Below are 13690 nucleotides of genomic sequence, written 5' to 3'. Positions count from 1 at the left end.
GGCCGCATTCTGAACCATGCATGGGCGCTCAAGAGGTACACACGTCGATCTATCGATCAACTTTTGTACAACCAGCCTGTCACGTTTCTACTGAACGATTGGTGCTGCCAGATATAGCCGGCAACACTGATCATGGTAGTCGGGCAGCAGGGAAGCCTCTCTGTGAGCAGAACAGCAGTGTGAGAGGGATTCCCCCATCAATACTGTGTTGATGGAGGAATTGAGCAATTTTCTTTCCTTCCACCCATGGAAAGAAATCTAAATAATCTACGGCCTGCCTCAAGTTAAATGTTTTTGTTGTTTTAACTAGGTATTAGTGTTATATTAGCAAAAAAGGTCTGCACACCACTATTATCTACGCCATTCAGCAACCAACAATAGTTTTTTTAGGGTACTTATACCTCTCCACAGTATATCACTCTGTTAGTACAATCATTTTAAACATATAGAGTAAGCACATCACATAAAAAATGCTTTAGCAATAAAGTTGCATTAGAAATATACATACATACATACAATTATAGGTACAAATATCCAAGTATGTTATACAGCAACAAGCATGATACAGCAAAGGTATTCACTCCACAGTTTACCAACCATCAAAAATACATGGATGTATATAGGTATAGTAAGCACCACCAAATCATATAGCAACTGATATTCAAAAATACATACAGGAATTCAGGACCTAGAATAGAATAATGAGAAGGATAGCTGAGCCAAAGTTATCAAAGTTTCAGGGTGTAGGAAACCCCTTTTTCAGGAACCCTTTTCCAAAATGTTGGGGTTTTTCCTCCTCTGTTCATATTTAACCACTTCCAGTCCGGACACTTTTACCCCCTTCCTGACCAGGGCAATTTTCAGCTTTCAGCGCTGTCACACTTTGAATGACAATTGCGCGGTCATGCAACACTCTACCCATATGAATTTTTTACCATTTTTTTGAGACCGATAAAACTTTATTTTGGTGGTATTTATTCACCGCTGGGATTTTTATTTTTTTTTGCTATGTAAATGAAAATGTCCAAAAATTTTGAAAATAAATAATATTTCATCATAAATCTTGGCCAAAATTTATTCCTTTATCTTTTTAGTAAAAAAAAATAATAAGCCAAATTAGTTTATAAACAAAAATTATAAATTTTTAAACATTTTTTACATTTTTATATTTATTTTATTTTTTTTTTTTACATACTGTCACCCTAGCAGTACAGAGTCACCATGGTGACACTGTACTACTTTTGGGGGGTGATGAAGATTTTTTTTTTATTTTTTTTACACTGATTGCTTTTACACCCATATAGGATGTAAAGGTAATCATTTCTCTTTCTCTCTGTCTGCATTCTTGCAGCCATTGAGAACTACTGAGTGAGCTGTGATTGGTCACAGCTTGTCACATGGTACAAGGCTGTTGTGAATAGCCTTGCACCATGTGACCTCTGTGATCATTCACAGATTTCACACGTAGTAAGCAATGATGTCACAAGTGACATCTTGCTTACTACTTTGCATGTGATCACTGATTGGCCAATCAGTAATCACATGATCGGGACCTTGTACAGAGGTCCCGTCCGACGATCGGTGTTTCGCTGTGTCCTCCGGACATAGCGGGCACCGGATCGCAGTGCTGCGCGCTCCCAGGGAGCGCGCACAAGCAGGGTGCGGGGAGGCCGTTTATAAACAGCCACCCGACCCTGCACTGCCACCGTCTGGCCGTTTATATACAAAGGCCGGTCGGGAAGTGGTTAACACCAAGTAGTATGCTCTCCCCACTCCAGCTGAGCTCAGTAGCGTCCCCTCTGGGCTGTTCAAACTGCGCACGTGTGCTAACCTTCTCTAGCTGGGGGGGATGAGGTGCCAGAGGGTTTGTGTGGAGAACTCTAACCCCAACCCCCCCCTCCCCAAGCTGCTGCCATCATCTGTAGTATGAGTATGTACATCATTTCAAACAGGAGAAAAGGTGGTATGTACTATTCAGAGGATATAGAATTGCATAGGGGGGTTTCTGGAAAGACTTGCTAAAGATGGACATGTGCAGTGGGTTGAACAACAACAAAAGAAAAAAAAGAAAAAAAAAAAAAAAAAGATAAGATTCCCCCATCAACACACTTCGTGTTGATGGTGGAATCCCTCCCATGAAATGGTTGTATTTTGGCAGAAGGGAGAGTTCCCTGCTAACAGAATACAACGATCAGTATTGCTGGATATAACCAGCAGTACTGATCAAGTGAAAAAAAAACAATCCCACTGCCTGGTTGTACAGAAGTTGATTGAGAAAACGTTTTCTGTATAATCCGGGGGGCCCATACATGGATCTAAACTCGGCCAGCCCCTGAGGAACCGGCCAAGTTTTGGGCTACTTTTCACTATGCAGGCATAGATGTACATCCCACTGCATTAACACACTGCTTTTAAGATGTGCATTTAGCATAATACTTTTTTAATACTAAAAGGTCAATTTGAGGCTCTGAATTTTCAGGCATTCTACAATGACCACAGAAATCTATAATTTGGCCAAATGTCTACCATTACGGACGTGCTGGAGGTCCAGGTTCCCTTTGATCACAGACTAATTAGTATATGGAAACGTCATGTTTCGGAAACACACAATACCTAGCTGACGTCAGTAGTATTTCTATGACAAACAAACCCTACAGTGGAAACCCCCAGGCACTCCATACTGTTCTACTTTGTGAGTCAGGAGGTGAAGCTTTTGTCTTCAAACTACAAAGTAATCTAATCCTTTGGTGTAAGGGCAAATGTCACAAAGTTGGGTAGTTCAAACTAAGCATACAATGGAAAAAAATACGGAGATCACCTTAAGAGAAAACCCCAAGTCAAAATGTTCCATTCACGCCTGGCCATTTCGGTTCACGGACAGAATCTCAGCGATCCCAAATCGCAAGATGTGAAGAGGGCCTAAAATCTATATCTGACCCTGCCTTGGGGGTTATCATATTGGTTGCTTCATAGCCTTACTGGCCAACAGGAAGGCTCTGGAAGTTGTTGAGATCATGGGGAGCTCAACACTTACAGCAAAAAACGGTTCCAATATGGTCTGCTTGAAAAAAAAAAAATAATAATAATAATAAAAAGGAAAAGAATCTTCTCTGTTTAGGCTGATCAGAGGGTAGCTGGTTGTAAATGGACAGCGGAGTCAGCCACCCATAAAGTCCATGTCCACTCTGCATAAACTGAGCAGACATAGATGGGTGATCCGCCCGCTCTGCTCCGATCAGCAGATCTGTGAGCTGATCCTCTCCTGATTGAATTGAAAACCTCACAAAATCCACCCCGTGTGAATGGGACCTTAGGCTGTACAATCTCAGATGGACACATGATAACTCATTTAGTCAAAGTCAGTCAACAACTGAGCAAGTAGCACTGGGCTTCCTTTTCAGAAAGCCTGGAATGACCTGCAAGTCAACTGCCATGGATGCACAAATTACTACAATGTATAAGATTGTATAAATATATAATGTATGTTTAAAAGATCAGTTTATAATTTTGGAAAGTTAAAAAAAACAAACAAAGAAAACCAAACAAACAAATAGATACTAGAAGAAAAACGATTAGGGCTTCCCTTTATATAGCACACAATATGAAGATGGCGCTTACCAGTGAATGCAGGCAAGGGCTCCTTTTGCATGCTGAATGTGGCAGATGCCTGCTTGGCAGAAGAATTTCTGACCTTTGCCGTTGGGGTTTTCACAATCGGCGTATGATGCACATCGAACACGGAAGACAGCTAAAAGAAGGATGAAATAAATTGGTGGTAAGCTTAAGAACAGAACATCTGGGTGGCATATAAACATAAGGACAAATGTTATAGCTTGGTATAAAAAGTAATATGTTGTAGTCTATAGCAAGCATGCTTCACCTATCAGGACCAATTAATCAAAAATTATATTTTCTAATTTGCTCTTCAGCTTTTTATATGTGCAAACTGCACAATCTGGGGACAAAAAATAAAAAAATTAAAAAAAAAAAAGTAAACATCTGACAAGCCTGGACAATTGAAATCTAAAGTTACTTTTAAAATGGTATGTCAAAATCATGGGCGTCCCTAGGGTTGGTGTCACCCGGTGCGGCAACACTTTGTGACACCCCCTCCGATGATCCCTGCAGCATGGATCGGATCTACAGATTGAGCATAATGGATCAGACTCCGATCCTGCGGGGATCATCTGCTTGCTTTACAACTTACCTTTTCGTGGAGCGGGTCCGGTGTCAACCCGTGCGGTAGGTGTCACCCGGTGTGGCGTGCACCCCCCGCACCTTCCTAGGGACGCCACTGGTCAAAATATATGCACAACTTGCCGTTTTTAAAGTGGAACTATAGGGGGGATTACCTACCTTCCTATCCCAGTCATCGTCTCCTGTGTGCTGGATTTCAGCCATCTTTATTGGCTAGCGTGTGATGACGTCACTTCTGCTCATGCACAGGAGGTGGTCATCCCGGCACACAGGATTGGCCCAGCCACTGTAACCAGAGTTGCGCATGTGCAGCTCAGTTAACAGTCTGGGGATTGCTGTGAGCAGGCGGCTAGGTATGTTTTATTGCAGAACAGACATTGCAGTAAAATGCCTGCCCACCCACAGTGTATCATAGCAGAACTTGGGTTCCACTCAAAAGTAAATGCTGATTTTTATACTCCTCCCTCCCCCCTGCCTCCAGTTTCCTCAATTAGTTTCCTAAAGCGGAACTAAACCCTTCTATACTTTACAGCCAAGGAAGCTGCCATCTTAGCCTCGGTTTGATCTGCAGTTGCCATGGTGATGCACATGTGATCAATAAGGACACCAGCCATTTGATGGCTTGACAGTTCAATTGAGAGCAAATGCAAGTGTGACAGTTATTTACAGCATGCCAGGAAATTAACAGTTTTACAGTTTTAAATTGAGAGGTTTAGTTCTGGTCTAAGGGCTAACTCCACCTTTCAAAGCATGTATTGTTACACCACCCACCTATTAAATTGTGGAGCTCCACCCTAAAGGGGAAGTTCCACTTTAAGCCTTTGTCCCCCCGCTCCCCATTAAGGACTGGCACCTTTGGGGAGCAGCTACCCGAATTTGACTGGTACCCACTCCCACTTCCGCTGCGATCGCCTAGGCCAGGGGTAGGCAACCTGCAGCTCTCCAGCTATTGCAGGACTACAAGTTCCATCATGCCTCTGCAAGTCATAGCTGTAACTGTCAGTTTTGTAATGTTGCAATGCCTCATGGGAAATGTATTTCCACAACAGCTAGAGAGCCGCAGGTTGCCTACCCCTGGCCTAGGCGATCGGAAGTTGTCCTCCGGTGAAACCAGCCATGGTAAAGACATGGACCGAGGGACAGGTGTATGTCTGTATTTTAAAAGTTAGCAGCTACAGTTTTTGTAGCTGCTGACTTTTTTTTTTTATTTTTTATTTTTTTTAGGTGGAACTCTGCTTTAAATTGTGGGGTTCTTCTCCCTACAAGCTTCTGTTGAATTTTGAAATGAGTGCGAATGTGCGTGTGCATGCGCCCACACAGCCATATCATCCATTCACAGAGATCTGTGAATGAAGATACTACAAGTCCTTGCAGAGGAGGAACTCATAGACCTCAATGAAGCACACGTGTTGTGATGTCACCTCACCCATAGTTCACGGATACTTCCTCCAGCTCCATAAATGAAGGTCCATACCTCAGTACAGACCTGGAGCATGGGGAATGGTCTACAAGAGTCTGTGAACTGCTCCTATGATCCACTGATAGTAGCTGCAATGCTTTGAAGGCTCAAATACAATAAATGAATCAAATGTTTTTCTATTTTTAATACAGGTTTTTTTTGTTTAAAAAAGTGAATATTTCTCTGATAGGCAGCCTGACTGACCATTTGAGAGGCTGGATAAGATAACAGAGGAGCCAATATCGACTTACAAAACTTAAAAAACACGTAGTTGAGTCTGTAGGGGCAGCTGATGGTGATGGACCTTTCCTCCATGTTTTCCTATTAACTTGTTGGGTGTCAAGTCTGGGTCACATAAGAGGACTGCCCCCAGGGTGGGTTCTCCTATGCTAGGCACCTACAACAGGGTCACTTGCCTCGCACTCAGGGTAACTCTACTTGTGCCGATTCCATCAATGCCCAGGGACAAGGCTGCCAGTAAATATTCGACCTTAAGGAAAGCCTTCACTTTAGAGATGGCCATATACTGTGTACAGTTGAGCAGTAACTGTCCTGTGGTAAAATCTTGGGGCCCTATGTCAATGTACACTTTCATTGTAATTTGTTGCAATTAGGAGGGACACACTGAACCTATACCCACTCCACCTGTCCAGCGTATCTCAACTACTTCACTTCTAGCAGCGGAATGGAACCCCGCAGTACAACTAGTGTAGGCTCCTTGCGTGCACTTGACTTAACGCTTGACTTCCCGTACCTCTACACAGGCGGAGGACCTCGGTGGTGCCAATCTGCTCCTGTTACTATGAGAGACAGACCACTGCGGAAGGAGGGTTGAAAACATGTCACTCAGTGTTGGAGGCTGTCCCACCTGACACAAGTTGCTTGACTGGCTGCTGGCTTTCATTACCGCTGGTAACCATTTGCGGTCTGCATACCCCAATGTCATAATGACCCAAGCGGGAGACTATGTGTGGTGTCAGTTACTTGTATTACATTTCTTTAATAACCTCAGACCAGGCAACAAGCAAAAGTTTCAACTTTTACTTAGAAAAGTGCCAAAACATTACAAGTTTTGAGTCCAAGCACAAGTAACCGTTTGTCCCTAATGCTTAACTCAGACTTGTGTGCTGCCCCGACATACCTGCAAAGGCAGAGTCCATAAATGGCAGTACATACAGTCAGGTCCATAAATATTGGGACATCGACACAATTCTAACATTTTTGGCTCTATACAACACCACAATGGATTTGAAATGAAACGAACAAGATGTGCTTTAACTGCAGACTGTCAGCTTTAATTTGAGGGCATTTACATCCAAATCAGGTGAACGGTGTAGGAATTACAACAGTTTGCATATGTGCCTCCCACTTGTTAAGGAACCAAAAGTAATGGGACAATTGGCTTCTCAGCTGTTCCATGGCCAGGTGTGTGTTATTCCCTCATTATCCCAATTACAATGAGCAGATAAAAGGTCCAGAGTTCATTTCAAGTGTGCTATTTGCATTTGGAATCTGTTGCTGTCAACTCTCAAGATGAGATCCAAAAGAGCTGTCACTATCAGTGAAGCAAGCCATCATTAGGCTGAAAAAACAAAACAAACCCATCAGAGAGATAGCAAAAACATTAGGCGTGGCCAAAACAACTGGTTGGAACATTCTTAAAAAGAAGGAACGCAGCGGTGAGCTCAGCAACACCAAAAGACCCGGAAGACCACGGAAAACAACTGTGGTGGATGACCGAAGAATTCTTTCCCTGGTGAAGAAAACACCCTTCACAACAGTTGGCCAGATCAAGAACACTCTCCAGGAGGTAGGTGTATGTGTGTCAAAGTCAACAATCAAGAGAAGACTTCACCAGAGTGAATACAGAGGGTTCACCACAAGATGGAAACCATTGGCGAGCCTCAAAAACAGGAAGACCAGATTAGAGTTTGCCAAATGACATCTAAAAAAGCCTTCACAGTTCTGGAACAACATCCTATGGACAGATGAGACCAAGATCAACTTGTACCAGAGTGATGGGAAGAGAAGAGTATGGAGAAGGAAAGGAACTGCTCATGATCCTAAGCATACCACCTCATCAGTGAAGCATGGTGGTGGTAGTGTCATGGCGTGGGCATGTATGGCTGGCAATGGAACTGGTTCTCTTGTATTTATTGATGATGTGACTGCTGACAAAAGCAGCAGGATGAATGCTGAAGTGTTTCGGGCAATATTGTCTGCTCATATTCAGCCAAATGCTTCACAACTCATTGGACGCCGCTTCACAGTGCAGATGGACAATGACCCAAAGCATACTGCAAAAGCAACCAAAGGGTTTTTTAAGGGAAAGAAGTCGAATGTTATGCAATGGCCAAGTCAATCACCTGACCTGAATCCGACTGAGCATGCATTTCACTTGCTGAAGACAAAACTGAAGGGAAAATGCTCCAAGAACAAGCAGGAACTGAAGACAGTTCCAGTAGAGACCTGGCAGAGCATCACCAAGGATGAAACCCAGCGTCTGGTGATGTCTATGCGTTCCAGACTTCAAGCTGTAATTGACTGCAAAGGATTTGCAACCAAGTATTAAAAATTGAAAGTTTGATTTATGATTATTCTGTCCCATTACTTTTGGTCCCTTAACAAGTGGGAGGCACATATGCAAACTGTTGTAATTCCTACACCGTTCACCTGATTTGGATGTAAATACCCTCAAATTAAAGCTGACAGTCTGCAGTTAAAGCACCTCTTGTTCGTTTCATTTCAAATCTATTGTGGTGGTGTATAGAATTGTGTTGATGTCCCAATATTTATGAACCTGACTGTATGTATCGGCCAGCTGGTGTCTTTGGAGAGGACCTCGGGTCCCAGTGGTTCCCCTACATGATCGCAAATTCCTTACAGCAGGCAATCCCAATGTCGAGCAGCAATTCATCAGAGCAGGAGAGATCATCCCAAGGCATACATGTGTGCGCTCTCTCCAGACCACTGGCCTTTTTTATATCCACAGGATCAGTAGGTCAGACACAAAAAGCCCACCAAGCAAAAGACCTGGGAAACAATATTAACCCTAGCACCTAACTAAGCTGAATTGCAACCCGCTTACAAGTCGAATTTTTACTGCCTGCCAACTGTCCCTCTTAAAGTATTACTAAACTCAGGACCCTGCATTCACTATATCTGGTCTCCCACAGTACACAGAACATGGAAATGCAATTATTTTAGTAATTATAAACTGCTAAATACCTTTTCTCATCTGCAGTTAGAGCAAACTTATGACTTCAGCTGAGCACTGGATAAAGCTTGTAGGAGTTTTCTTTCTGCTCTAGGAGCATGGAAAACCTCTGTCTGGACAGTGCCGATTGGTCCCGTGCTGATCACATGCACTCTCCCAAGAAAAAAAAAAAAACACCTCTCTAGCAATACACACTAAACTGAGCATGTGCAGAAGGGCTATGGGTTCAGTCTGTCTAATCAGCGTGGACATTTGAACAAGAGGAGGGGCAGAGAACTCAGGATCAAACAGCGTTTTTACAAAGGATTAACCCCTTAGGTTCCACAGTGAGTATAACAAGCATGCTTTATTGCATATACAGACTGATTTTACTGTTGTGGCTTTAGTAACACTTTTAACTGCAATAGGCAGCTGAGGGTGGTGTATACATGCTGCAGCCATGGTGCTTTTCTTCGTGCCTGTGGCAAAGTTCACCCGACATGTAGTGATCGGTGGGCGGCAAACCTGCTGAATGCTACACATTTAAGTAAATAGGGAAGCGCCGCAATAGCCCCACAACCGTGTGCAATGCATGAAGTTGTAGTGCAACTGTCAGCAAAAGTGGGTTAAAACAAGCAGGTGAGGTGTCATATCACTTCCTCACCCAGTCAGTAGCCTCTGGAGCGTGATCCAAACGCAAATTGGGCTTCAGAGAAGAGGAAGATTTAGATGCTAAATATCAGTTAAAAGCCATCACATTTCAGGGGTAAAACTCTTCCTTCCTCAAGGCTGTTATATGTAAAAGAATAGACATACAGTATGTCAGCCCTGAAGATGGAGGAAGAACATCTCAGGTCAAAACTTTTTTTGGCTTATGATAAAGTGGAGATAGATTAGAACCCTGCTTGGGTTTTATTGCTGCCTCTGTCCATGAGATTCACCATAGTCACTGCAACGGGTGGGGGATTGGTATTCTTTTGAAGCAGACATCCGTATTAAAAAAAAAAAAAAAAAAAAAAAAAAGGAGGAAGAAGAAGGGTTTGGATGGAGCCTGGCTTTCAAACAAACAACAATTAGATAATGACAAGTATTACGTACCAAAGCCAGCCACAGTTGCTAGAATGTAATAAAATCAATGAATTATTCTGGCCAAACTTCAATATGCTAGGCTAGAATAGAAGAGAAATAAAACAACTTGGCCATGGCAGAGAGTGAACAAGTTCTTATCATTAGTCTCTTGGCAACATCACACCTTCACTATTCATGCAGCAAGTAAACGAAGGGCAGACAATTGAAAACACTGCAGGCTTCTCCTACTCTGGGCAGAAATAATATTTAACTTGTGTGTCAGACAAATAAAAGTGACATGAGGCCAGATAAAAATTCTGACTTTTAAAAAGACTTCTCTGTCTACAAGAAAAACACACAAACAAATCAGCTCCATTTGGCCTGGTTACTATGTGACAGCGACAATTCTTACACACGTCTTTTACATTCCGTAGAAGGGTCAGGGACAGCTTACATGGACCAAAAGGAACTGAAAAGCCCTTCTGTAGACAGCGCAAAGAACAGTAAGCCTTCTTAAAATAGAAGGTATTTCATTCCTCATCACTTCCAACACAAATCCAACAAACAAGAAGTTTACTTTTCATTAAAAAAAAAATTAAGTAATAAATTAAAATTGATTTTTATTTTTTTGCAAGTTGTCAAATACTTAAATATGACTTTGTAGCTTTGAGCTTTGAAGCTGTTGTAATCTCCTGTACAGCAGAGCTCAGACAGAGTAGGTTCACAAATGTGCGGGTCATTCAAATGACTGGGCTGCTATACCTGGGGGAATAAAAAAAAAAAAAAGTCTTCAACCCTTTTTTAGGGCCAGTTCACGCCATAGAAACGCAGTATAGATGCGTTTCCGCATGCGCATTTTGGACGAGTTCCAGTGCGTTTCTGATGCTTTTCAGTTATTTTTTGCTCCCTCTCTTTCTTCAGTTTAAATAGGGACATGTGCGTTCTAGTGCGTTTCGGTGCATTTTACCGCTTTTCAGTACAGTTCTGTGCAGGAAAAATGCAGCCTGTTCTACTTTTTTATCTGCAACTGGACTGCACTAGAACTGCAAGCACCAATGTGAACTATGACATTGACATCCGTGCGTTTTTTGAATGCAGAAAAAAAACATGTAGCGTGAACTGGCCCTTAATGCACCGCATGGGTTTCATGCATGCAAAAATGTTCCGCATTTGCTAATGCATAGGGGTACTGTTAAGAATGAATGGCATCCCTGAGCATCTGCAAAAGAGCAGCACATTTTGCCTGTAGGTCAGGAACGTGCATGCATTACCGAATCGCACATATATGAACCTTGGTTTAGAGAAGAAGACCACACAAATCAGGTTTACTACAGACACATGTCAAAGGAAGGAGTACGATGAGAGAAGGAGAGTGCAGAGTGAGAATCTTGCTTATTTTTTAAAATTATTTATGGATATCGTGCAGAAGGATTACAACTTCTGTTGGGCGTTGCTGCTATCTGGGGCTCCATTAGAGGGATTTCCCCTCACTTCCTACCAAGGTGACAACCGTTCCACCAGACACGAAGTGTTACATCTCCAACAGAAACATAGAAATATATTTTTTTTCCTTTAGTTGAGTACAGAAGAGCTAGAACAAAGAACCGCTCTGAGCAGAGTGCGGTGACGGTCAGTCACCACGGTCTGCTCTGCCCCCCCCCAGCGCTCACTGGATCGCTGGGTTGTGGAGGGGGGAGCGAGTGTCTGGCTCAGGCTCTCATCACTTCGCTGAGAGGCTGAGCCAGGTGCTGCTCCAGACATTGGGGTGGATCCCAACTTTACATTCGGGATCTCTCCCCAGCCTGGACCTGTGACATCAGCCAACTTCAGTCCGCTGTCAGCTGAAAACAGGCCACAGGAATGCAGAACGACCTGCACTCCTGTGATCCACAGGAGAAGTACAGCCAAAAGAGTTTTGGCTGTACTTCTCCTTTAATTCTCTTCTCATTATAAAAAATAGGCAGATTCTGGGTTCCTGCTGCTCAAGCATTTAAAAACACTGCATGAGCATTCTACTTCTTAGAATAGACAACGATAGAGCAATAAAGGCAGACACTAAAATTAGCTGCATAATAATGCTGGTGTGACATGACTTCATAGGCATAGCTCTACTGAGTGAAGAATCTGGCAATCAGAACTAGGTGGCAAATTATAGCACAAAAGGGGGAACCTGACATATATATAAATCTAATTATAAGGAAAGTCGATCAGACAGCCATATCATAAAACTGACACATAGAACGGAGAAACTTTTTATGGATCTGTGGCAAATACTTGGTAAGTGCTTTCAAAAACAATCTGCCTCATTGGTTTATAAAAAGTCAAGAACGAAAATGTAATATATTGCATCTCACTAGATCAGGGGTCACCAAACTGCGGCCTGAATGCCAGATGTGGCCCTTTGCTACCCTTTATCCAGCCCTTGGGGCTCTATTCCTCCCACTGAGTCCAACAATGGGGCAGTACTTCTTCCCATGAAGCCAATGATGGTGTACTATTCTTTGCACTAATATCAATGGTGGGGCACTACTCCTCCTACTACTGACCAACAACCCTGAAGCCATGTGTATTCTCACTGATGCTGGGGCCAGGATATTTTCTATCCTCACTGGCCCTAATACGGTCCTCCTAAATTCTGAAGGACAGTATACTGGCCCTTTGTTGGGAAAGTTTGTAGACCCCTGCACTAGATCTTAGGTATTTTGGTGGCATTCGTTCTCTTTTTCAGGCTTTACTTCCTTCTGTTTTCACTTGGTGATCCTGCCTATAACACATTTCCAGACCGAAGGTGATCCAGCCAGTAACATGCTTCTCATGCTAGGGTGATCCTACCAGAAACATGCTCCCCGTCCTAGGGTGATCCTATCAATAACATGCTTCCCATCCTAGGGTGATCCTACCAATAACATGCATCCCATCCTAGGGTGATCCTACCAATAACATGCATCCCATCCTAGGGTGATCCTACCAGTAACATGCTTCCCATCCTAGGGTGATCCTACCAGTAACATGCTTCCCATCCTAGGGTGATCCTACCAGTAACATGCTTCCCATCCTAGGGTGATCCTACCAGTAACATGCTTTCCATCCTAGAGTGATCCTACCAGTAACATGCTTCCCATCCTAGGGTGATCCTACCAGTAACATGCTTCCCATCCTAGGGTGATCCTACCAATAACATGCTTCCAATCCTAGGGTGATCCTACCAATAACATGCTTCCAATCCTAGGGTGATCCTACCAATAACATGCTTCCCATCCTAGGGTGAACCTACCAATAACATGCTCCCCGTCCTAGGGTGATCCTACCAATAACATGCTTACTGTCCTAGGGTGATCCTACCATATAACATGCTTCCTGTCCCAGAGTGATCCAGCCAGTAACACGCTTCCCATTCTAGGGTGACCTTACCAGAAACATGCTCCCTGTCCTAGGGTGATCCTACCAATAACATGCTCCCTGTCCTAGGGTGATCCTACCAATAACATGCTCCCTGTCCTACGGTGATCCTACCAATAACATGCTCTCTGTCCCAGGGTGATCCAGCCAGTAACACGGTTCCCATCCTAGGATGAACCTACTGATAATATGCTCCCTGTCCTAGGGTGTTCTTACCAGTAACACGCCTTCCGTCCTAGGGTGATCCTTCCAGTAATACGTCCCGAGTGGCCAACCTCCTGTGTTCAGTAAGTAGGAGTGCAAACATTTAGCACAGGATCCGGAAGCATGTAGAGATCACTGGAGTAGCAGTGTCTACTTCAACGATTTCC

The 13690-nt window shown here is 43.3% G+C and overlaps 1 protein-coding gene across 1 annotated transcript in view; it reads right to left on the bottom strand.

Annotated features, from left to right (window-relative positions):
• The window catches only part of TOGARAM1 (TOG array regulator of axonemal microtubules 1), a 91902-nt gene that overhangs the window by 69727 nt on the left and 8485 nt on the right, over positions 1-13690 (bottom strand). The window contains exon 3 of the mRNA XM_089657228.1: positions 3619-3748. Within this exon, the coding sequence (XP_089513354.1) occupies positions 3619-3748 (130 nt within the window). The remainder of the gene's footprint in view (positions 1-3618; positions 3749-13690) is intronic.

Source organism: Staurois parvus, unplaced genomic scaffold, assembly GCF_062004578.1.
Source record: "Staurois parvus isolate SC_StPar_1 unplaced genomic scaffold, SC_StPar_1.0 ptg000978l, whole genome shotgun sequence".
NCBI lineage: Eukaryota > Metazoa > Chordata > Amphibia > Anura > Ranidae > Staurois > Staurois parvus.
The sequence above is the reverse complement of the archived record's forward strand: the minus strand, read 5'-3'. Positions and strand labels throughout refer to the sequence as shown.